The sequence below is a fragment of the Mercenaria mercenaria genome, chromosome 8 (genome assembly GCF_021730395.1).
Source record: "Mercenaria mercenaria strain notata chromosome 8, MADL_Memer_1, whole genome shotgun sequence".
Lineage (NCBI taxonomy): Eukaryota > Metazoa > Mollusca > Bivalvia > Venerida > Veneridae > Mercenaria > Mercenaria mercenaria.
Genome location: NC_069368.1, coordinates 61,555,808 through 61,582,343, shown reverse-complemented (window position 1 = coordinate 61,582,343; position 26,536 = coordinate 61,555,808). Strand labels below are relative to the sequence as shown.

At 33.8% G+C, this 26,536-nt stretch overlaps 1 protein-coding gene across 1 annotated transcript; it reads right to left on the bottom strand.

Moving 5' to 3' along the window:
• Window positions 1-2,294: 2,294 nt before the first annotated feature.
• Window positions 2,295-26,536, bottom strand: LOC123566248 (uncharacterized). The gene is made up of 3 exons (XM_045360191.2): window positions 25,230-26,536; window positions 2,634-2,758; window positions 2,295-2,514 (listed from the first exon to the last, which is right to left on the bottom strand). Exons 1-3 carry the CDS (start codon window positions 26,147-26,149, stop codon window positions 2,402-2,404), a joined length of 1,158 nt encoding a protein of 385 aa, XP_045216126.2. The 5' UTR covers window positions 26,150-26,536; the 3' UTR covers window positions 2,295-2,401.

Below are 26,536 nucleotides of genomic sequence, written 5' to 3'. Positions count from 1 at the left end.
CAAATTAACTGTGAAATATATTTCCCGAAAGATGCTGCCTGGTGTACATCCCAATCCTAATGGGGGATATTAACAATATAAAAATAAAAAACATCGGTCTTGCAATAAATACAGGTATGTATAGTTTTGTCAAAAATACAGAGAAGTAAATCAAAAATGAAGCAGTAGAATCCGAATTGTTAGACTGGTGATACATAAGCTCCCCGACCTGGGATAGATTGTATCCAACAATTGAGCAAAACAAACGGATTATTTGTATCACGATCATCTTAAAATAGCGTGATGCATTGTAAAATGCAGTTATAATGTTTGTCTGCGAAGCTGGAGAAAGGCTCAACATAAAACTTCTTTTATAACAACATAAAGACTATTCTGATCTGCGATAGAGGATGCACACAATTTTTTTCCATATGAATACAAATTAAAGGGACAGAAGCCATATTCATAATGAACGCATCTGCCCACACAGAGCTCCGGTTGGAAAAACAGTGGCTGAGTAGATCTACACATTGACACAGACGAATGAATTTATTGCAAAAACATAATAAACAGAAACAATGATGCATGAAGAAAGAAAACAGTTTGATGCCGCCTTGAAACTGTCAATGGCCACCACTAGGGGGGTTTATTAATAAAAAAATAGGAATATGTACTCAATGACTTTGCAAAAGTCAAGGCACCAAATGAAACACCATACAATGTATAACAAATTAGGAGAGGGTACAGGTATCAGATCATTCAATCTCAAGACGTGGATTTGATAAAATCGAGTCTGCTATTAGTTTGCCTTGTTTCGCAGTATGTTTTATAAAGATCTTCTCACAAAATGTCTTAATTATCACAAGCGCACTGCAATGTGGCTGATGTAAAAAGTATCTCCGTGCTTGGACGCAGTGTTGTTATATTTCTTGACCTTTTGGATAATGGAAAACACTCAGTGTTACTATTATATATTTTCGTTTCAGCCTTTTGTAGGGAGCGTTAGGAATTTTGCACATTTCATTTATTCTCATGAACAGACTCTCCGAGTCTGCTATTATTTTGCTTGGTTGCGTTCTATGCATCCAAATGATCTTTGTGCAGATTATATTGAATAGTAAATGTTGGAAAACGTAGGATAATTTTGAAAAAAACAGAACATAAAAGAAATGTCTAATGGATTGTTAACAACTGTTTTTTTTTAAAGCACTAGTGCTACAAGTATATAATAAGGTATAAAAAGTGTAAATTTGCTGTTGCTGCATTATTATTCGTCAGATTAATGCATTTGTGTTTTATAATTATTTCATTTATGAATGTGTATACATTGATACTATGCATGTATGTTAATATGTTTGTACTTTTAGTGTAGCTCTTTTGTTAGTTTGCATTTTATCTCCTCAGGAAAGCGTCTTTAACCAATGACGCACGAGTCGAATTATATTTATTCATATTAATATATCAATACCGATTAACTATTTGTTAAGGGCTTTTGTAGTTAATTCAATCTTTTACTTCAATTTAGCTGATACTTTTTTCTTTTTAATCAGATATATGTAGACTTATATTATACATGCAAAAACAGTATGGTTGAAACATTCATTGCAGTTGCCAAATACCAGTACATAATCTATGGAGTTGTTCTTTTTTTGCGTCTAATTAAGAAATAATAAGTTCCCAAACGTGGTTTAACGTAGATTAACCCGAGTTTTTCGTTCTTATGAGTAAAAATGTATCACGAAGGGCTACGGCCTTCATGATATGAGCCGTGTCATGGGAAAACCAACATAGTGGCTTTGCGACCAGCATGGATCCAGACCCGCCTGCGCATCCGCGCAGTCTGGTCAGGATCCATGCTGTTCGCTAACGGTTTCTCTAATTGCAGTATGCTTTAAAAGCGAACAGCATGGATCCTGACCAGACGGGGTTTATCGTAGATTAACCCGAGTTTTTCGTTCTTATGAGTAAAAATATATCATGAAGGGCTACGGCCTTCATGATATGAGCCGTGCCATGGGAAAACCAACATAGTGGCTTTGCGACCAGCATGGATCCAGACCAGCCTGCGCATCCGCGCAGTCTGGTCAGGATCCATGCTGTTCGCTAACGGTTTCCCTAATTGCAGTATGCTTTAAAAGCGAACAGCATGGATCCTGACCAGACTGCGCATCCGCTCAGTCTGGTCTGAACCCATGCTGGTCGCAAACCCACTATGTTGGATTTCTCATGGCACGGCTCATATATTGTTTCGCATAAGAACGAAAACCTCGAGTTATTCTACGATAAATCTGATATGAAGTGTGAGTACACATCACTAAACAATGATATATATTAAACTAAATCAATTTGTGTAACGAAATCTTTAACAAAGCTATGTTTCTTATTAACGTTGAGGGCACTTTACAGCTTAAACATTTGTTTTTTATTTGTTTGCTCCCCTTTGAAGTTTACGAACAGCATCAATGTCACACGTACAGTTGTCTTGAAGAAACCAGTGTTTCCATGACTTTGCCCTTTTCATTTTGTTGACATTTCCTGAAACAAGGAAAGATATTTTCAAATATTGTTATAGTTCATCTATAAAGGAACAGTTTGATAACATGTTCGACCAAATCAGGCTAAAACCCTCGTATATTTTTGTAAAAACTTCTTACCTTCAATATAGTTATTACTAATCATTATTGGTTTAGTCTTTCGCCTCTCTGAATTTTTGAGCATATACCATACACCATCCGCATAGCGAGCAAGTGGAAGCTTTCTAGTCCTAATATTACCGTACCTGAAATGTTAACAGAAAATGTTGCAATTTTTCAAAAATTATCTCCATAAAAATATATAAACAATCATTTGCACTGCGTCTGACGAAACCATCAATAAAAGAGAGACCCGGCTTGAGCGATTCTGTTCTTGAGATATATTGAAATATGCACCATCCTTCAAGTTTACTATCACCGGCTTGATTGGTACGTTATATAACAGTGGCATTGAATTGATTTACAGATTCCAAATGTTAGCGGAGACTGAAAATAGGCTCATTAATAGGTAAATTAAACTTTTGATTTTTGAATAGTTTTGTTCTGCTAGTTTTTCAAAAACGATGTTAAAATTAGTAAAGGACTTGCTCATGTGTTGTGAAACCCTATTATTTCATATTTCAGTTCGTCTGTCTGTCCGTCTCTATACCTGTCAATGTCGCAACACATTTATCACAGTCGTGTCTTCCGCTCCGTTATTTCAGATTTGTTTAAATTTGCGTAAGTATAATTTCATTTGACAGTACATAAACATCAAACAGTTTTCCCGCAGGGTCAATAACAGGTTTAGACCTACAAATGAAGGTCAGGTGTGATTAAAGGCTAATACATCATATAAACATAGTTATTAGTTAAAGCGCGTTGTTACGTTCGAAATGGCTCGTATTAAATATGATTTTACAGTTGCTTTGAGCCGCCGTAGTCCCATTTTGTTGTTTCCACATCAAAGGTGATGTCACCAATTTTGAAAAAAAAAATGATTTACTAGATACTTCTATATACAATAATTTCTAAATCAACTATTTTAATATTCTATCACCTTTGTAGGTGTACACAATGTCAGTTTCTTTTTGTCAGCAGAATAAATGTCATCTGAGAAGAATTGCATTTTGACATTCATATTCATTAACCCTTTTCATAAGTATTTAAGGTATGAGACCCGTAATAGAGTACCTCCTTCCTGAAGATTATTTAATTCCTACTATAAGCCTTCTTTGACTGTAGTTTTCAGTGGTGGGGGAGGGGAGGGGGTGGGGGGGGGGGGGGGGGGGCGGCGTAGGTTCAAGCCCCATTGAGATCAAATTGTTCCCCTTCTTTTCTTTTTTCTTGTATGTTTTTGCTTCTTTCAAGACTTATTATTGATTCATTGTACAAAAGTGGAAAATTTTCATATGATAAGCGATTTCTTGCTGTTCAAGTGAATTTACCTCTGAAACAGAAGGGGTAGAGTTAGACATCTTTAAAAATAAAGAGTTACATAAATTTTCTTTTAGCTTTTACTCTTTAGACTACATATTGTTCAAGAAATATGTAGGTTTTACTGCTGCCACAAAAGTTATTTTTGAATGAGTGAGCTAAATTCAAAACAGACCCGTAGTATTTAACCTTAATTTTTCAATGTTGGAGTTAGAATTCTGTCTCATTAAATCCGTTTACTTGAGTTACCCTAAAAAAATGATACTGACACGTTTTATTTTGTGTTTTATAATTGTTTACCAATAGTTTGATGTTTCTTTTATCAAAATTAATGATATAATGAATTATCTGCCAACGTTTTGGATAGTGGCCATAACTTTGAAATTTGTCGCTACCTGAGCTTGAGGAAATATCATAAAGTATACAAAATTTATAAAAAAGAATGTACGGTTAAAGTTGTTCAAAAATTGCAACACAATACGAAACACGATCAACTTTAAGAATATATCAAGTAAATGTCATTTTTAAACATTACTATTAAGCGGCTAATACCTTAACAAATTATAATTTCTATACAAAGAATGCAGTATACTTTGTTCAGTTATCATAGTATTACCTTACTTTAATTTCATATTGTTTTAACGCCATTTGTATATGCCTCATTTGAAAATGAGACAAATTATGTATGTCTCCATACATGCATATATTGAGCTAAATTTAAATCAAGTGTTAACGAGAATCTGTAAAACGAGTTGTCACGTAATTAGAGGGGCGTTATGGCGCTTGCATTTATTGACATTTTCATTTTTTTCACATTTTATCGTCACTTTATCATTTTATTTATTTGATATATGCAAGCAAAATTACTCAATTAGGATATTCACGTTTTCATTTTTTTCACGTTTTATCGTCACATTGTCATTTTATTTAATTGTTATCATATGCATTGCCTAATAATTATGCTATGGCCCATTTACTGTAATAATTGGGTCCAAATTCGGCGTCACGTCATTTGAGAAAACCTCGATTAAAGTTATGTCACAAAAAAAATGTGGATTTTACCACGTGTTCGCGGCAATTAATGCATTTCTGTTTTCAATAAAACTCTACCTTGCAACAAGAAATAAATGAAGTGGCAAGCGGTTTTTATCAAACTGTTATGTATTTTAACATTTCCATGTTTATCTATCTATCTATGATTACTGCCTCACGCCTCTTGCGAGTATTATGGGCAGGGTGCACGCCGGGTGTTAGTGAAGATAAAAGTAAAACTGGAAGAAGACTTCCAGTCATAGTAAAAATATAAGAGATAGCATGGTTGTTAAAATGTTAAAAACAGTAGAATAAAAGAGAATTAAAAAGTACTGCTATATTTAATACTGGAACAGGGCCACTGCCTGCTTGAAGGATTCAAGATCAGACAGAGTCGCAATATGCGGGGGTAACCTGTTCCACAGGACGGTGGTGTTGGGGAGGAAGGAGAATTTAAAGAAATCCGAGTTGACGTGAATTTGGCGGAGACTGAGGGGGTGCATGTGTCTGGTTAACCTGGTTGGGAATTCTAAGTAAGTTGGGAGGGGGATGGCTACAAGATGGTAATAAATCTTGTAAAACATGACCAGTTTGGAGTCTAGACGTCTCTTCTCAAGTGTGCTCCAGCCTAAGGTGTTCTGTAGGTCCGTTACGCTTGTGTATCGTGAATAATCATTTTTGACACATCTGACTGAACGTCGCTGGACCATTTCCAGCTTGTGTATGTTAACCCTGTGTGTGTGGGGGGGGGGGGGGGGGGCATATTCTAATTGTGGTCTGACCAGTGTTTTGTATGAAAGTGCTTTGACGTTTTCGTGTTTTGTTTTGATGTTGTGTTTGAGGAAACCTAGTGTTCTGTTTGCATTTGTTGTTATTCTGTTTATATATGTGTTCCAGTTAACGTCGTTGCTGATATCGACACCAAAGTATTTTGCATCCTTAACTGGGGATAATGTTTGACAATGTAGCTTATAAGGAAACTGGATGGGCTTTCTGCTACGTGTGATATGGAGGACCTGGCACTTGCTGGGGCTGAATTCCATGTCCCACATTTTTTCCAAAGGTTCTAAGTTTAGGAGATCGCTTTGTAACCTTTGGCAATCTGAGGGAGGTAACTGCAAGGTACACGGCTGTGTCGTCTGCAAATAGCCGTACCTGGGAGGTGACTGTGTCAGGGAGATCGTTTATGTACAATAGGAAGAGCAGGGGCCCCAGAACAGAGCCATGGGGGACCCCGGATGTGACAGGAACTGGATCAGACATATGACCGTTGACCATGACAGACTGGGATCTACCTATTAGGAAGGGCCTGATCCAAGACACGATTTGTTTGGAGACACCATGTTCTTGGGGTTTGAATAGTAATTAAATGTGGTTGACCTTATGAAAGGCTTTACTGAAGTCTAGTAGGATAAGGTCGGTTTGTTTACCTAAGGAAAGATTCCTTGATATTTCATCAACAAGTTTTATTAGCTGGGTCTCACAGGACCGTTTTTCCCGGAACCCGTGTTGCAGCTCATATAGAATGTTGTGTTTGGAGAAGTGTGTGGATAGTGTGTGGATAGGCTAGAAGCAATAATATGTTCTAGGAGTTTGCATAGAACACATGTTAGGGATATGGGCCTATAATTTGCTTGGTCACTAGTATCACCTTTTTTGAACTGAGGGCTTACATTTGCCTTCGTCCATTCTGCTGGGAGCCGTATGAAAGGATCTTTGGAATATCTGTGATACTATGTTAAGGATCTCATATCGGAGCTCCTTAAGAAAAATGGGCCTTATCAGATCTGGGCCAGCAGCCTTATCCACCTTTAGGTTTTGGAGAAGTTTCAGGACACCTCTGGGGTCAATGACAATATCATTCATAATCGGGTATCTGGTTTTACAAAGGGCTTACATAGCTGGGTCACTGATAGTACAGAAACTCCCGAAAAAAACAGACTGAAACTGTTTATTCAGGATGTTAGCTTTTCTAATGCATTCTGAGTTAATTTTACCAGTTGTCTGATCTTTTTGTGGGGCAATACTTTGGTTGTCCTGTCTGCCATTTTTTATTAGTGAGTAAAGTTTCTTAGTGTTGAATTTGGGAGAGTGCGTGTTGTGTGTATGTTGGATGTCAAGAATGTTTTCAATGTATGTTTCGTAAGATAACCTATTTTTTTTGTTGGATGAGGTGTTTAATGGTTTTAAATTGCCGACAATACTTATTTTGACCATTGTGCAACTTGACCTTTTGAAACAGTTTGCCCTTTTTCTGATTTTACGTTTTATATCTTGGGTGACCCATGGGAGGAGCTGCTGTGTACCTATTTTTTTTGATCGGGACAAACTTAGATATGCCTTCTTGTATTAGGAGTTTAAACCTGATCCAGAGGTCTTCGACTGGGATATCCTCTGTATCTTTGACCTTAGATCTGTTTATAAATTGTTTGAAATCATTTAGCCCTTTGAATAATGGAATGTTTACGGGGACTTGCTTGTTTATGTAGGGTTTAAGTCGGGACTGGGTAATGACTATGTTATGGTCTGAGATACCTGCTAGAACAGATACTGTGGTGACTAATGTTGGATTTGATGTTAAGAATAGGTCCAGTATGTTATCATTTCGTTTGGGAGTGTTAACCAGTTGTGTAAAGTTGTAGTCATCAATAATTTCAAGGAGTTTGATATAGGATTGGGAGTTTGTACTGTTTGGTTTCATTATGGGTATGTGGTCAGAGTCCCAGGTGAGGTTGGGGGTGTTAAAATCACCAAAAAACATTTGGTGCCTTTAAGGGATCTGGAGAGTTCCAGTGACCTTTCGAGCTCAGTAAGACTCATAAGGTCATTTTCCTTTGGTCTTTAGTAGGCAGCAACATATAGAGACTGAGAGGCATTCATATTTATTTTGACCAATAGCATTTCACACTGTGTACTGAGTTGTTGCTGCACTGATGAAATATATTTGTTTTTGACCAGAATGAAAACGCCACCACCTTTACCGGAAAGCATATCTTTGCGAAATGGGGTATAACCTAATGAAGAGGGGAATATCTAACTAGTGCAGTAGTCTTTGGTGAGCCAAGATTCAGTTCCTATGACGATGTCTGGATTTTGAGTGTCAAGTTTTTTTATTGACTATAGATTGGCAGTGCAGATACATTACCTTTAGATTAGCATGTGGTGGAGGGGTATGTTTAACTTTGGAGGTTGACCTGGTGGGACCTGACTCTGGGCTACTATGTGTTTTGCAATTTCGTTTCTTTAACTAAATGATTGATAATTTATCGCCCTTTGAATCGACACGCCATTTGTACTGTAAACATAGAAGGTCGTAGAGAAAATGAAACTATAAAAACATAGAATAGTTGATAATTTATTTCAATGGTATAAGACTGACAGTAAGCGAATTTTCAGGCAAGTAAGTATTTAAGCGGTATGCAAAGTTAAAAAAATATTATTTGCGTTTATATCGACTGTTTTGCCCGATATCTTTTCCAAAACAGCTCGGATATTGAACAGGTATAGGAAAGTGGTATATCTACAGATTATCTGTAAATTTGCAGATAATCTATAAGTTTACAGATTTTTCGATCTGTAAATTTACAGATTGTGTGTATGAAAATTGATGAAATTACATTTATTCACAAAACCGCAGCTTGAAATTAATTGGTTTATTTTCAGTGTGCACAAATTAACATCATTGTTGTGTTTCAGCTATTTTTATTGACTTTAATTTTTTGGCATTTTCAAAAAAATCAAAGTCAACAGAAATGACTGAAAGTTACAACTGGCCTTTATTTATGCGTACCATAAGTAAATCAATTAATTTCAGGCTGCGATTTTGCAGTCTTCAATCATTTAATCTGTAAAGTTATAGATCGAAAAATCTGTAAAATTATAGATTATCTGTAAATTTACAGATAATCTGTAAATATACCACTTTCCTAGACCTGTTGAACGTTTATGACACTAATGACAGTTTGGAGATACACAATTCATACTTGTTTCACTACGTTGTAGACTATATTATTAACTAAATCTAGATGTAATGTATTCCTAGATTCATCAAGGGACTATTAAAAGGAGGTTAAACAACAGTGCTGCTACAGAAACGATGTTCAGAACAAAAAAGTTTTGTTACTACATGAACAAAAAACGACAGAAAGCAAATATATTTGATTAATTGCATGTTGCTTTTGTTATTCTATCATGTATTTTATCTTGATATTACTTAAAAATGGAGTAATAATTAAGATATACTGCCTCAATTTTGATACAGTTAGACAAAACCATGGTGTCCGAAAAGTGGTAATTTCTCCATGTAAACGACTGATTTTTGTTGTCAAATTGCAGATTTATACTCAGAACATGTCAATCTGTCAGATTAGCCCAAAACCCTATTTTTGACAAAAATCGCATTTGGACCCAAAATCTCATGCTTTGTCAAATATATCGTTTAAATAAAGCCATTCAATTCGGCAGTGATGCATTTTACTGCGCTCTTCGTTCCACGCCCTGTAATTTTCTATGTACTCATTTATTGCAAAAAATTTTGCCACCCTCTTGACGTATTCAGATGAGAATGTCTACTTAACCGTTTGTTTGAAATTCAAGAAAATGGTTGAACACGATTTATAGTGCACAAAATGCCAATGCCATTATGTTTCAATACTGGAAAAATATTACGGAATCCAGTACTAATAATATGTAACCGTCGCCAAATGATCAAAATGCAATACATGTAGTAGCATGGCAGTGATAGGATAATTATTGGTTGCATTCTATGCTACACTGCGAAAAAAGGGTCAATATACGGGAGTATAGGGTCCTGTATATTTTGAAAATTCGGGAGTATACGGGATGTATATTACAAATATACGGACCTAATATACGATCCCGTATTCGGAACATCTAGTATACGGGAAGTCCGTATATTTGTCATGCATTACGGGATCCCGTATGCGCCGAATATACATATATGTGTATTTCCCGTATATATGAAATATACGAATTTTCAAAAAGTTTCCATAGAAATGGTGTTTTTTCGTGTTCTGAATTAACTTAAATTTTATTGTCATGTATTCGAGGGGTCTTGAGACTTCTTCCGGTATACTTTCCGTATTTTAGAATATACGGAAGACGTATATGAACCTGTTGGATATACGTAGTATACGGAATCCGTATTTTTCTCATATACGGACCGTGATTGCATCTACTATACGGAACATATACGGACCTATATTTTCTTATATACGGGTTTCGGAGTTTTTCCGTGTAGGCATGATATACTTAGTATACGGATCCCGTACTTTTATCATATACGGGGAATATACGAAACTGTATTTTTTGATATACGGGCTACGGACTTGTCCCGTTTATGCATGGTATACGCAATATACGGATCCCGTTCTTGTGCCATATAAGGAATGTATTTGCATCTGTTATACGGGATAGTTTTTGATATACGGGTCTGTTTTTTATGTGAACTGATTTTGTATATGGGCACACACTGAAAGATGACATAAACTGAAGGTTAAACATACTCACAGCAGAAAACGATATGTTAGAAAAAAGAAAGACAAAGACAGGGTATGAAAAAAAATGCCATATATGGAGACAAGTCAGATTTAATTAACATTTTATTCAACTTAAATACTTTTTAAAACACTTTCTCATACGATTATGAATTATTTTTTTCATTTCTTGTCCAAATGAAATAAGCAGGAAATGTAAGTAATCAATATCATCAAGCATTTTGTCTCTAGCAATTCGAACATTTAATTCTGCGCCATTAACGCAACAAATCAGTTTAGTATCACTTCTTTAATTACTGTTTGTACATGTTTTCGTTATTCCCATGAATGTTGATTACCGCTATAAGCTTTTCGATATGTCATCTGCTGCATATGTTGATCAAACTAGTAGTAACTTCTCACATAAGCATATTCTCTATCGTGAAAATAAATCGTCGTCCCAGCTTGTGATTCCAGTCGGAGTTAAGTGACAAAACTCTTGTGTCAACCTGAAATTAAAAAAATATGCACACATTAAAAGTTATGAACTCTTGCAGTTCATAGATACTCTGATAATTATATCTATTAAACGATGTGAAAATTATGACGAATAAAATGACATGTGAACAGGGATGACGACATCACTTAAGTGTCAGTACGCACCATACTCATTTCGTCGCGAAAAGAAACTAGATATCATTAACTCGGATAAAATGCATAGTGTTCATAGTGCCATTACACGTAGCCAGGCCAATCATTACATCATTTAGAAGGATTGTGTTCAAACTGACATACAGTAATGACATAGGGGAGAGATTTTTTTCAAGGGAGATTTTACCTGTCACAATTAATTACTTCAAAAGCACATAAAGTGCAGTGATGTGATCTAAATAACACTTCCCCATGTTATTTCTACCAAGATGTCAAAAATACATCCACAATATAATTTAACCCAAAGCTTGCTTTAACGTTAACCTCCGTAGCCACCTATTTTGAAAAACTAGTATCTCATAACCTGTTCGCCATTATTATGCTAAATTAGTGTTCTATAACCTGTCAGCCATTACGCAATCCTCCATGGTTTTCTTATATTGTTAGAACTTATTAAAAATGAACAATAATAATTATTTTGTACAGTTTTGATAAAATATATGAAGGTGACATAACAGTCGCGTTGCTAAGCTTTTTTTATCTAATTTTAATCATCTCTTTAAACTTTGTGACTGAACAAGTTCTGAACGATATATTTGCCACTAAATATTGTTTTTTCTTTTTTTTTTCCTTTTTTATTTATTTTTTTTTTTTTTTGGTTAAACAATCTGAAGAGTTTCCAGAATTTCCAATCTCGCAGTCAGTATAATATTCTCGCTAAGATTTATTGTAGACAAGTAAAATATTCACATCATAAACGTCTCATCTCGTCATGTTAAAATAAACATAATGCATCTTGGCTTTTAATTCCTGTATTCAAGTATGAAATAGAAAACTAACTGTAAATCGGGATTTAAAATTATCATAATCTCATAGATTAACTGAAATATAATAGAAAATATCAGAGTATCAATATAATTTACATTATTTCGTATTAGAGTTGCCGAATATTCGATAATGATTATGTAGCAGTGTATACATATCTAATCTGTGCTAAAATGAAAGAAATGGTGCTAGTTTGATTGAATGTTTTAAGATCGAATTTACAGACATAGTCGATTTCTTTCCTAACAAATGACATCTTTGTTTTCAGAATGATTGGTTGTGCAAGAGCGCATGTCTATTCGTGCACGTTAAAAGGCCTGGCTGGAGTAACAGAAAAACACATTTTTTACGTGCAAAAATAGACTTTCCCGCGAGATGTTTATTGCTCTTACAACTTGTTAATTAAGTTGTATTTACTGAGTGAATAGCGAACAGTAAAGATCCTGGCCCAAATTCACGAAAAATTCACGAAAAACAACTCAAGTTATCATTATTCTTACTTGGGATAGGGGAAGCACAATGGTAAATAGAGAAAATCTAAAACGGTAACCACCATTTTTTTTCTTATTTTCATTTTTGGAATCGATAGAGATTAAAATTATGTACGCTTTTTCAAAATTGTTCAAAAACTATCGTGCAGTTTCTTAAATAAAGGCGTCTTTACGCAAAATTTTGGGTGAAACCCGACGTCAGTTTTACGTGATTTGCGTTCATAAATCGTTTGCCTCCAATGTGACGTCTAAATTAACTTGACAAGTAATATATCATTGCAGAGATAATTTTAACACAAACTTGAAAATGAAACATATTTGCCATATTTTTGTTGTATATACAAACGCTACTTAGAAAACCTGTTAAGTACATCATTTTGTGCTCTGCTGAAAAAAAAATGACGTTTGTGGTAATATTTGAAGATTTGCAGCTGCAAAATGGAGAATAACAGAGAACTGAAAAAATATCAGTGAGTCGGAAATATCGTCAACTTTATTTTTTGAAAATTTCATAATGATCCGTTGAAAATCGGTCGGTGGCGCATATATAAAATAACAGACTTAGCTGAGCAATTATTTGTTTGTACATGTATGTTCCTGAAAGTAAATGTTTGTGTTAGATGTATAATATGTAACGCTTTCTAAATATGTTAGACAACATACCGGTATTCATATTATTATATATCACTTTTATTTGACAATTTATAAAGTATTATATATATATTTGACTTGTTCCACATTTCACTTAAATATTAAGTTTAACTTCATTTAAGTACATCGTTTAGTAAACCGCCCGCCTGTAAATGCATCATATAAAATTATAATGACCAAAGCTATTAGTTATTGGTTACCCCCCCCCCCACCCCCACCCCCGTGTTACACAACCTACAACAATAACATTTAGTACGGAAATCGACGAAAGAGGTAAGAGTATGTTTGTATTTTTACGCGTATTTTTAGGTTAATATAAAATTCTTGACACTTTAAAGAGAATTCGTATAGTTTTTTTTTTCCTTTCATAGATCTTTTTTTAATTCACATATATGATAGGAAAATTTGTGCTGAAAACAATGAACAAATAAAAACAATAGGTCACCAAGCTTGTTTTTGTGAAAAAATGTTTTGAACACACCCACTGTTGCTGAAACTGCAAGCGATTTTTCAACATTTTCATAATTTTCTGCTTTTTTATAAATACCAACCAAAATATACATCAAGACAGCACAATACGTATTTTTTTCTTTTTACATATTTTTTTTATATAGTTATTTGATATCATAGATATATTTGTAATACTCTATCCTTACAATAATGGGTACAAATGAAAAAAAAAGAATTGTTTCATATTCACTTTTGTGAACTTTTTTCAATGAAAAATACCCATAGTGAAGAATATTTTTTTTTAATTTTGAAAAACCTCTTTCAAAGAATTTTTTCCTGTTTTTCTTGTGTATAGATAATTGTATTGCAAGCATAAAAATGGCTAAAATATATGGGTCACCAGGCTAAATTTTATGTTAAGACCGCTAGAATACAACACCTGTTCGGACGGAAAATGGCGCGAACCTGGCCAAATTGATTACATGTATGTCTGCTAGAAGTTAAAGAAAAGTTTTAAAAAATCTTAATTCTTTCTATAATTGAATACTAAATAATCTGAAAGGTGATATTGTCTTATCAGTACTAAGGCAATTATCTTACATTATATGAACAACACTGTCTTTGTACTAAAATGCGATGTGAAAACACAACCACAAAAATAGCAAGATAACTGTCAGGCATGATACTTGTCAATACAACATAAACCAATATCAACATTTGATAACTGATAGAACTTATCACAAATGTTATTTCATTCAAGATTCCTCATATTTAAGATTGTCTGTAACACGTTTCAACATATGTTGACTTCAGTTCATTTTTTCCACAGAAAGTGTCGGCTGTGCAGAAAGATGCGCATAAAAAAACTATAGGAATTCCCTTTAAGATTAATAATCAAATTCTACATAATATGAAATTTAATTATAACCAATCCTTTTTATATAATACATTGAAAAGATAATACGCATCACAACCGCTTACATTTTAGTCTGGAAAAGGCGATATTTTGTCAGTTAGATTACCATTTTCTGGAGATAAAAGATCGTAATTATTAACTTCATGAATGCTTTCCTGAGATTCCAGTTTTGATCGAATGAATGAATGTATTTGCCCCCTCATTCCTTCGTAAAGAAGCTAGCCTTGGCTACTTAGCTTCAACGAAATAAAACTTTTTATCAGTAGCTGTTTTTGTTCTTGCAACTTTATTCTCGTTTAACCCCAATGGTGTTTTTGCGCGATATTTTTATTTCAAACTCTTGCAACTTTTGGTGACAGACATTCTTGTCGACTAGTGGATGAAAGAATGAATAAAATAATACTTTAATGATGAGTTGTGACTGATTGATTGATTGATTGATTGATTGATTGATCGAATAAATGAATGAATGAATGAAACTATTTAACGGCTATTCTGAATTTCCTTTTTCATATTAAGATTACAAAATTTAGTAAATTGACTTTTTTCTGATGCTTCTGAATTCGTTAAAGCAATAAAGGAGTATTTAAAAGTGTATCATTTGATGTACATTAAATATTTTCATTTAAATCGACATACTGGAAGCAATTAGTGTTTCCGATTAATTGAAATATAATTCATGATCTGTTTTGTTACAAAAAAAATCATATTGAGAAAAAATATCGGTCAAATTCAGATTATTGAAAATTAAGATATATTAAATCAAATAAGTACTTACCCCTGACTTCCTCTCCCTCTGTAGAATGTAATATACAGATTATCGCGTGCGGTCACTTCGATCAGATGTTATCGCCTCGGGATAGATGAACGCGAGATGCGTTGGGATGAATCCATTCAAGGCGCATGGTGCATTGGTCATGTCTATTATCTCTAAATTTAGTTTTAGTGTTGCATACACTGATTCTCAATTAATGTTGCAGTAAAACTGTTCCGCAGAAATTATAGTTTTTATTGTTTATTAATGTCTCATCAAAGTACAATATTAAAGGCATGATAAAATTCTATATATACATGTACTTTGCAACTCTTTAGTAGATTTATAAGAGACAACTAAAACATAATATAATAATTTCACAGTTTTCAATAATTACTACACATTTAAAATAATAATAATTCAAATTAAAAGTCACTGTGCATATATATACATATATGTATACATACATGCATACATACTTATGTATCTATACATTAACCCGGAATATTAGAATAAAAAGATGGGTTTGGTATGTAATAACTATTACACAAAATGTACTACATGTTACTGATAGTGATGCCAAAGCTATATTATTTAATAGGATTTAATTTTATGCGTTTACTAAAGGAAGAAAAAGTCAGAAAAAGTACCGAATTTATTCATTCGTTTGCCAAATTGAATTTATTTAGAAAGGATATCTTACTCAACTGCCGCTAAATACTGGTCATTCACATTTTAAAACAAGAGTACTGTCTAGCGGGTTCAGGCGTCTCTGTTAAATAGAAATATTGTACAGTGTATTTACGAGGAGGTAAATGCTTATGTAGCATTTGATGAAAGGTTTATGTTAAACGATTGTGTTTATTCTCATAATAATCATATATTGTCCGTAAATATTGACCTTGCACTCATTTATCATTGCCAATATTTTTCGGGCGTTTTCGTTAATTTAAGCAATATTTGTATCCTAAAACTATCTATCTTATAAAGTTAATCAGTGTCACGGTGGGTCTGACTTCCACCCACGTTACCACGGGTATCATTTCTTTAAAGTAACGAAATGTAATGTTATCGCTACCTATTTTATTTTTAAGAATTTTAATTGTTTTCTCTTGAAGTATTTATTTTCTAGTACGTTTGTGACAGGTAATTTGTCTTTTTGTCTGAGATATTTTTAATAGTCCACTGTTTTACAACCGGTGAATAAGATAACTTTTAATAAATGGACCATAAATATTACGATACGTTTGACAAATAAGTGGTTAGTTTGCAAATGAAATTTGAGGGAAAAGGTATGGCCAAAACTCAAACCCACTACCCTGATATAGGCAGCTAAACGCTTTGTCCGATCAGCTACCAGCACATGCGACAGTATATCAACTAAGAATTATATATGTAGTATTTATATTGCTATCTATGTTTGGACATAAAAGATAATTTTAACGGAAATATACGAAATATTCATGAGTGCTAGGTCAATATTAAAGGACAGTACGACCACGAGACAAAAAATAGTCTCGGAACAGTGTATACTACGGTGGTATAGAGGGGACATAGGAAATATTTTATTTATCACGTGCGCACGTGTTAGCACCACATTCTCAAATGTTAGTTATCACGTGCAAATGTGTTGATTAACTATCTTAGCTAACACGTTCGCATGTGATAGCTATCACGTTCGCAGTTGTTAGCTAACACGCGCGAACGTTGTAACTGACCAACGAAACTAATCGAGATATCAGCCTTTTTTTTCAAAAACAAGAAACACTTACTTTATAAATTACAGGTAACTACTAAATAACACTTCCTTATAACCGACATGTAGAAAAATTGCAGATCTTTTACGCTTTCTTATTGGTCAGCTAACACGTGCGCACATGTTAACTATCACATGCGCACATGGTGGTATAACGTGCGAACGTGATAGTTATCACCCGCGCACGTGTTAATTACCACATTCTCACGTGGTAGCTAACACCTGCGTACGTGATGCTAACACCTGCGCACATAAAAGATAAAATATTTCCTGTGTCCTCTCTATGCCACCGTGGTTTACATAGAATCATCTGCGGAATTACTTTGAAACAAAAGTCAACGGATTTGTACGAAAGACCCGTGGTGACATTTCAACTTCATTATTTCACGATTTCTGCTTCCTGATTTCACGATTTCCACTTCATGAATTCACGATTTCACGATTTCCACTTCATGAATTCACGATTTCACGAATTCACGATTTCACGAAAAAACTTCACGATTTCTTGATTTCACGATTTCATGATTTCACGATTTCTTGATTTCACGATTTCCACTTCATGAATTCACGATTTCACGATTTCTGCTTCCTGAATTCACGATTTCCACTTCTCTAATTCACGATTTCACGATTTCCACTTCATGAATTCACGATTTCTACTTCACGATTTCAACTTCACGAATTCACGATTTCCACTTCACGAAATCACGATTTCACGATTTCAACTTCACGAATTCACGATTTCCACTTCACGAATTCACGAATTCACGATTTCCACTTCATGAATTCACGAATTCACGATTTCCACTTCATGAATTCACGATTTCACGATTTCAACTTCATGAATTCACGATTTCCACTTCACGAATTCACGATTTCCACTTCATGAATTCACGATTTCACGATTTCAACTTCACGAATTCACGATTTCCACTTCACGAATTCACGATTTCACGATTTCAACTTCATGAATTCACTATTTCCACTTCACGAATTCACGATTTCCACTTCATGAATTCACGATTTCACGATTTCCACTTCACGAATTCACGATTTCACGATTTTAACTTCACGAATTCACGATTTCCACTTCACGAATTCACGATTTCACGATTTCCACTTCATGAATTCACGATTTCACGATTTCAACTTCATGAGTTCACGATTTCCACTTCACGAATTCACGATTTCAACTTCATGAATTCACGATTTCCACTTCACGAATTCACGATTTCACGATTTCCACTTCACGAATTCACGATTTCCACTTCACGAATTCACGAATTCACGATTTCAACTTCATGAATTCACGATTTCACCATCGTGAAATCGTGAATTCGTGAAGTGGAAATCGAGAATTCGTGAAGTGGAAATCGTGAATTCATGAAGTGGAAATCGTGAAATCGTGAATTCATGAAGTGGAAATCGTGAATTCGTGAAGTGGAAATCGTGAATTCATGAAGTTGAAATGTCACCACGGGTCTTTCGTAGATTTGAACATATATTTCACTTAATAATTTATAAGTTACATCTGAAATTGAACAAAAAGGTATGAAATACATTTTTATAGCTCTTTGAATTAAATTACACTGAATGACTAAGGCTAATTATGTGTTTTATAATAACCAAAATGCTACGTTATCTACATGTTGGTTTAAAGATCTGTCCTACACGGACGGGTCCTCCGTGGCCGAGTGGTTTAGATCGATGACTTCAAACCAATTTCCCCTCATCGATGTGGGTTCGAGCCTCACTCAGGGTGTTGAATTCTTCATATGAGGAAGACAAGCTCGGTAGTTCTGTACAGGTGCCCGTGATGAAAAAGTCACGTAGGGGTCCCTGGGGTATTCCTCCACCAACAAAGCCGGAAAGTCGCTATAGAACCTAAAATTATGTTGGTGCGACGTTAAACCCAACTAAAACACAAAAAAAACGACCTACTCGGACGGTAGCAGAAGATACTGTATTAAACTGAACGAAGGGCTTTTGTTCGAGTCTTTGGACGTAGACATATTATATCGATTATTTTGCGTTTGTAAAAATATTAGAATCGATTTCATAAGTAAAGTATCAATACATGTCTGATATACTTTTTTTCAGTGTAAAACCGGAATGGATTAGTTAATCTTCTTTTTTTCTATAAATATTTGCATTCTATGCACAGGAGTTGGAAATGTGCAGAAGAAAGAGTTAACTTATACTTTTATTTTTATAATAGCGATGATCCACGGATGTATTTATCAGTAAAATAAATCGGGATGAATCAATTTTTTATTTCTCAATCGGGTAATTAGATTAACTGTAAAAATGAATCGGAAACGCGCAAGAAGAAATGATGGATTCATTTATGTCTTTGATTTTGTTTTGCTCCGTGAATGCTTTTTATTCAGTTCATGATAATATTAGTATTATACATTTCATTCTTTCAATATTGGCTTTCATTCTGCATACATGTACAAGTTCGAAAACCTGCAAAATGTTTGACCTTTGAAATGGCCGGAGAATCTGGAGAATATAAATTTCACTACATATGTTGATTGCATGGATTTATTAATCATCTTTTTCATTAGTATTGACATGGAAAAAGCTTAATCCATCCTAATTGCTTGTATTGAAAAATCCATCAATATTAACATGGAATCAAAATTGTTTGAAACATGCAAGAAGAAGGATAAATTACCCCGGAGGTCTTTGATCCCGTATTCCAGAATATACGGGAAATATACTGGGTTGTATACGAAACATATACGGAAAATATACGTCCCGTATTTTCGTAATATACGGATTTATGTATTCCCGGGAAATATACGTTGTTGTATACGATCAGAATAACCCTTTTAAAAATTTCCGTATTTCAATAATATACGGGGTATCGTATACTAATAAATCCGTATTTCATAGTATACGGAAATCCGTATTTTATTAGTATACGGACTTTTAAATATACAATCCCCGTACACGCCCGTATTTTAGTTTTCCCGTATTTCTTCCCGTATATGGGTAATATACGGAATCCCGTACACTCCCGTATATTAACTCTTTTTTCACAGTGCTACCAAAGGATAACTTTGCATATTTTATTAACTATCACAACAACAATTTTTAAGAGCCGTGAGGCGACTGTAAAAAATTCTCCCGTACTTGGTTCAGTGCTGTTATATTTTCTTGTCCTTGTTAATTCTTTTACCACTATCTGACAAGGTATGACAGTATGAAGTGAAAATGTTATAGATTTTGCACCGAGTTACTTGAAGTCGGCCAAAAAGCGGCATCGACAGTGTTTTTTTGTTGTTATTAAAATGCCGCATTAGTTTTACAATCATATTACTTATAAAACGAGAGTTAACAACACCTTGTATATTTGTACTTTAAGTGTTGCAATTGTTATATCAAATTCCAGTTGCGTTTTTTTTTGTTTTGTTATAAGGATGTTTCAATGATGAAACAAAGACGTTTCATATATTGAGATTGCCTTTACTTACGTGACGACTTAATTAGAAAAGGTGACTGTTTGAAGTGATGTGAGAAAATTACCTGAAACACGTTATAAAACGTCATATTTTCGATTTCTGCTTTAATGTTTCTCATTTTTGACACAGACATACTAGGCTGGTCTGTGTTTGATGGACAGATTATAGTTTGAACGATGTGTCAGTTGTTTTTATATTGAAATAAAGCGACTATCATACTAGTAATTTAACAGTTAATTTCTTTACTGAACATACTTAGTGAAATTGTAAGATATATGTATGAATATATTTTATGGAAAATGCCTCGATACCCTTTAAAGTAATAGTGGGAAGTTGATTACATTCTTATCAAAATAAACTGCCTTTCCACATTAAAAAAAGTCTTATACGATGTTATCTAAACAAAACGTAAGACTATTAGTAACTAGTGAAATACTGTTCATTCTTTTTCCATTAAGTTTCATATTTCAATCAAATCGTCAAAATAAATTGTTATGTGTCCACAATTTCTTACACGATGTTATTTGTGATTTCCATTTAATAAAAAATGTTTTAAAACATGATTTACCCCTTGATATCTTTATTATCATACGGAAGACCGCAATTCGTTAATATTGTTCAAGTAAGAGTGAGCCATTCCGGCATCAAGATATGATGCATGTACTTTTATGTTTTAAGATAAAAAAAAAACCTTCACTGAAGATAAGTCTTTCAGAAATGTAGACAAGTTTTGTAGCGACTATGCTAGATTGACATATCAAATTGTGTACAGCAACAACGTTCTACTAAAGTATTATTGCTATCCGCAGATGCTGAACACGAGTAGAAATTCCGGCTTAAATACGTGTCATTATAGATATTTTGTAACTAGAAGCAAATGTTTCTAATACATATTTTTGCGGAAAAGTACATGTGCCTGCCATGGTGTCCCGCGTGTTTATTAACACGAAGAGGCACGGCGTTAGGCTTTCGTGACACTATGCTTCATGGAAGTGTTAATAAGTGTCCAATTACTAATAAAAAGCTTGTGTAAAATTTCAAATGGATTTCGTTTATATACGTCTGTGACTAGCTTTTAAATGTTTGGAATCATGTTATTTTTCTTTTTGAATTCTGATTATTTCTTATATGTGTTCACCTTCCGGAAAAAAAAGAATGCCATTGTTTAATCATTAAAAAACCTGGTAATTATTTCACATATTCTCTTGCGAAAATATTAACGACCGACCTAGCGACACACTTCTCCAAGTGTTGAAGCAGGAAAATATAACAAGGATGACCTAAATATGTTTACAACAGAAAGGTATTGTTAATGTAATGAAGATACTACCATTTAATTAGACACACGTTTAAGACTTCCTGCTGATGGGTTAAAGACGAAACAAAGCTTGATAGCATTTGCAAGTAGAGAAACATAATCTCATTTTGATTTAAAGTTAATAATTTATCAGTCGATACAGAGTTTGGTTTTGGCGATAAAATCTTATGGTCAATTATTCAGTCTTATTGATCCTCTTACGTTAAGGCAAAATATAGCAATCGTGAATGTTAATAATAAATATAAAGAATTTGACAGAGTTAATGATATTAAGAGTTTCCTGAAAATGTCAGAGGAATGGGATGTTTATGTAAACTCAATTAGCTGAAAGACAAGAGATGCACAGTGCGGTTAGAAAGAAGGATTGAGTATGTGTTAGACACAATTCTTGGCAATAGCAAAATTGAAGTAACAGTTCATACTCTAGATAAACTATACGAAAGTAGCAGTCCATCGTATATGATAGAGACATCTGCTAGAAAATCTTTATTTTCTTGACAATAATTATTGAACGAATCGGAACCCGACATGTAAAGCACACTGAAACGAAAAGTGGAAATACTCAGAACTTAACATCTAAAAAAAAAAAAACTTTATATGAAATTGTATCAGAAATATAAGCATATGTTTTTAATATTTGATATATTTCTGTAAAAGAAAAAAATAGTGTTTTCAGATACGTTTTGCTGTATCGAGCGCGATTGTCAAAAATGCATATGAACTAGGCGTACATTTCACTTACTGCGGTAGATGATATATAATTTGGCTACTTTATAATATTCAATATTATTTCATAGAAAATATCAACGCAACTTTAATTTTTTTCGAATAGATTATATCCTTAGAAATGATTCGTTAATAAGTCCAATTCTAATAATAATAATTCTTTTTGAGGGGCTTCCGTAGCCGAGTCATTCGCGTCATATGACTTCAAATCACTTGCCCCTTACCACCATGGATTCTAAACCCCGCTTGGAATGTTGGATTCTTCCGTGTTTAGGAAAATATTGAATTAGCTAGCAGAAAAAGTCCGTCCGTGCTAGAAATAATTCAAGGATCTGCACCTACGTTTTTGTTCTACCATGAAGCGTCGTTCAATTCAATAAAAGAAATAATCACTAAGAAAAAAAACGATCACTTTACAGGAGTTGACCATAAGCCTGATAAGAGCATGCAGGTTAACTGTAAACGTTTTGCTGTTTTTAAATAAAAGAGTTGCTAAATCAACTTAACATCAACAACAAAGTTGTTTTAGTAAATCATCAGCATTATATACATCAAATGAAGTTCAATTTATACGAAATTATATACATTATTTTATTGGACCTGCCTGGAACACATTGGCTGTGTCAGGTTGATATTTAAATTTGTATCCATTTGAGTTTCTTCCTCTCAGAGAAGTTATAACATATATACTAAAAATTTAATGGTGTTATGTGACGTGTTGGTAGAGTTTGAACGTTTGCATAAATTTTTGTATTTTCTTTCTTCTAAAAATCTTGACTTTTATACAAAGAGGTGAAGTGATGAAATCATTACAAAATTAATGCACGGAAGTGCTAAATGTATGTACATTATGTTTATGCATCAAAACTATTTGACTGAAATAATTAAATTGAAAGGTAATAAGCGCAAAAATGTGTAAACTGTTTTAAACAATGGTTTTGCTTATTGCATTCCATTGTCAAAGATTAATGCATTTCAGCGAGTCCTGTATCTTCTATTATTTCATGGAACTTGTATAGGGTTAAGTTACACACACCAACACTCTCTTTCGCAGTGATTTTGAAGCTTTTTTTATTTTTGTTTGACTCAAATGTTATAAATGCTTTTGTTTATCAATAAAAATTTGGTTGTAACTAAAATAATCATAGCCTTTTCATGTATGAATATGGAGATTGTAGACGATCGTGTGATATTTCATTGATGGTAATATTTTTATTTACACTATAATTGCTTGAGAAATAGTTTTTGGAAATTAATTCCTAAATACATGTTTCCGTCACATCTGTATTGCGAAAAATACATGCAATCTGCCAAAAAAAAAAATAAGAGTTTGTTTTTAATGTCTTGGGGACTTGAACAAGACTGTAATATTTGTAGTTCAATACAATACGTATCTTGCCTGACTGGACGTACACATTTTCCATGTATTGAGATTTGTTGTACACGCTAAAATGGCCGAGAATATTAGCACACGATGTATTTTAAGATTTTACAGGCTTGCGGAGTTTTCAATACCATGGGTAGGCGTTTTGCATAGAAAGAAACATATTTGCGCACATCTCCGTTGCGTTGAACAGGAAATGTGAACAACTATGTTAATATCCAAAGTAAAGTATCAGTACTGAAGTAAGACAGCATTCTAAATACAAAAAGCAACATGTAATACTTATTTACATATACACATGAATGGGGAACCTGGTTATCCCAGTTGGCAAAAATTAAAGAAATACAAACTATCAATACAACTGTAAGTTATATCTTGTTGTAAAGTGATATATAAAGTCAATGTTATCGTCAAGTATCAACATTTCGAAAATACTTCAACGTAGTGTATTGACAAGAGAATAGCAGTGCAAACATAATTTTTACTACAGTAACTCCTAGGTTCCATGAACGCTAAATTAATTTGTCTTAACGGATTTCAAGTTTCCTGGTGTTATCACCTCCTCGTTGCGTCGTTCAACTTCTCCGAATTAATACATATTGTTACGATTGCTTACCATGGCATGTACGTTTAGAGCCTATCTCTGACACATGCGTGAGGGTCGACGCTTTGGCTCAGTTGTCAGAGAATTGGACTAGCACCTGAGCGACCCGGGTTCGCATTCCGCCACAGGAAATTGTATTTGTTCATCATAAAATGCTATGCTCTTTGATTTCTTACGACAAAAAGTGCTAAGATGGTAGCTTGATCTGGAAACGGACTTTATTTCTTTATTTTTCTAGTAAAAATAAATTATGACTTCTTTGAAGAGGGAAAGTGTTACTGTCGCTTACGCATATCATGTACGTTTAAAGCCAATCTCTGCTTACTCGGAATCGACACTTTGGCTAAGCAGTTAGAACATTGGACTAACACCCGAGCGATCTGGGATCGAATTCCGCCACAGGAAGTTGGGATTTTACGTCCTAAAATGTTACGCTCTTTGATTAGTAACGGCAATAGTCGTACGAATATATCTAAAAACGACGGCGTTTGTCCATTTAATTTTACGAACTTCAGCCTAACTTGGTAATGACCTTATTTCGTATGTAATAACTATACCTATTTGTCTCAAATTCACGAATAAACCGTCTGTACAATGATCTGAGTTTGAACTGCTATGTATGTGATGAAATAAAGAAGCCTTAGTATATGAGGAAAAACAGGGATCCAAAACGCATACCAAGACAAAGAGTGCAATATTTTGTCAATCTCAGAAATAAAACTATGTAAAAGAATGAATATAGTTTGAAAACACAAAATGTAACTAATATTATATTACCTTTCCCTCAGCAATTTGGAATAATACATTTGATCATTTTCGTGTTCTGAAACTTTAGTATGAACTGATTGTGTTTGAATCCTTTCACCAAGGTCGATCATTAATTCAGTTAATTTTTTCCAGAACACTTTTGCTCTGTCTGTGGCATATATAAATATAAGTCCACCATTACTAGTATTTCCATTTGTCAGAGACACTGGATTAAACAAAATATCAACATCCGACATATCGTTAAATTCTGGTAAAGGATTAGAGAACCAGACGTAGTCAAATTCAAACAGAAGCAAATTTATGTCAGCCTGTAAAATAGAATACATGATCTGTGTTCGTCGAATCATTATTTTTACATAACCTGCTCGACTGTATATTTGATCACCGCTAGGCATTTCGATGTCAAGCGCAAAAACATTTATTTTCTTCCAGTTTGTTATAAGATTATCTCTTATTTGAGTGTTGAATGTAATAATTAAAACTGATTTATGTACATCCATTTCAACAGTATTGCATAGCCAGCTATATGCGAACGGTAAATAAGCATCATTAATAACACTTACAAGGACGACATTATGATATTTTTGTATATTTCTTGCAACATTAATTATATCTTCCATGGTATTGTACTGTAGCGTGTTAGAGTTAATAATCCTGTCATCACGCAGCAATCCTTTGCCCGACAAACAAGAGTTTCGAATTTGATCAAGCAAATTATCGGTATCATTCGGGTTCCATTGCACAATTTTTAATTCAAATGGATCACTATTTCTACGTTTAGATTCTGCGACAATTTTCCTTTCAATTATGTTATTTATATTAAAAGCCTTTGTGATATTATAATTAAAAAGCACATATACCAGTATTAAAAGTGCGAATATGAGTGTGCAACAAAATCTCCATTGAAGCATTGATCGCCGATCATCCATTTTAATTTCTTCATAAATACCCTTAAATGTCCTATGCGTTTTTGTAACGCAATACCTAAATTCACATCAATATTCCTATTTAAACAGTAACAAAACTGTAATGCGCAAGTCAAATATGATATTTTTTTCTGCCATGCACACTACGATAGCGATATAAACCTTAACAAAGTGCTTTATAACTCCATTTTACTGGAGGCATGTTCTTGGTATCGCAAAAAGCATTGAAGAATATTAAACATTGCTTCGTTCACAAAGGTTTCAATAAACGTACTAATTTCCATCAAAAAGTATAGCATTCGTTAAATAAAAAAAAATATTTAGTGAATATTTGTAATAAACAGGTGTTTTAATGTTTTCGACGTCAGGAGTGATATATAAATAATTTAA

Excerpts from the sequence above, each read along its gene's own strand:
- LOC123566248 (XM_045360191.2), bottom strand. The coding sequence starts at position 26,149 with ATGGATGATCGGCGATCAATGCTTCAATGGAGATTTTGTTGCACACTC. Across the intron at positions 2,759-25,229 it reads TCCAAATTGCTGAGGGAAAG|GTACGGTAATATTAGGACTA; the intron begins GTAATATAATAT and ends TTAACATTTCAG. Across the intron at positions 2,515-2,633 it reads TAGTAATAACTATATTGAAG|GAAATGTCAACAAAATGAAA; the intron begins GTAAGAAGTTTT and ends TCCTTGTTTCAG.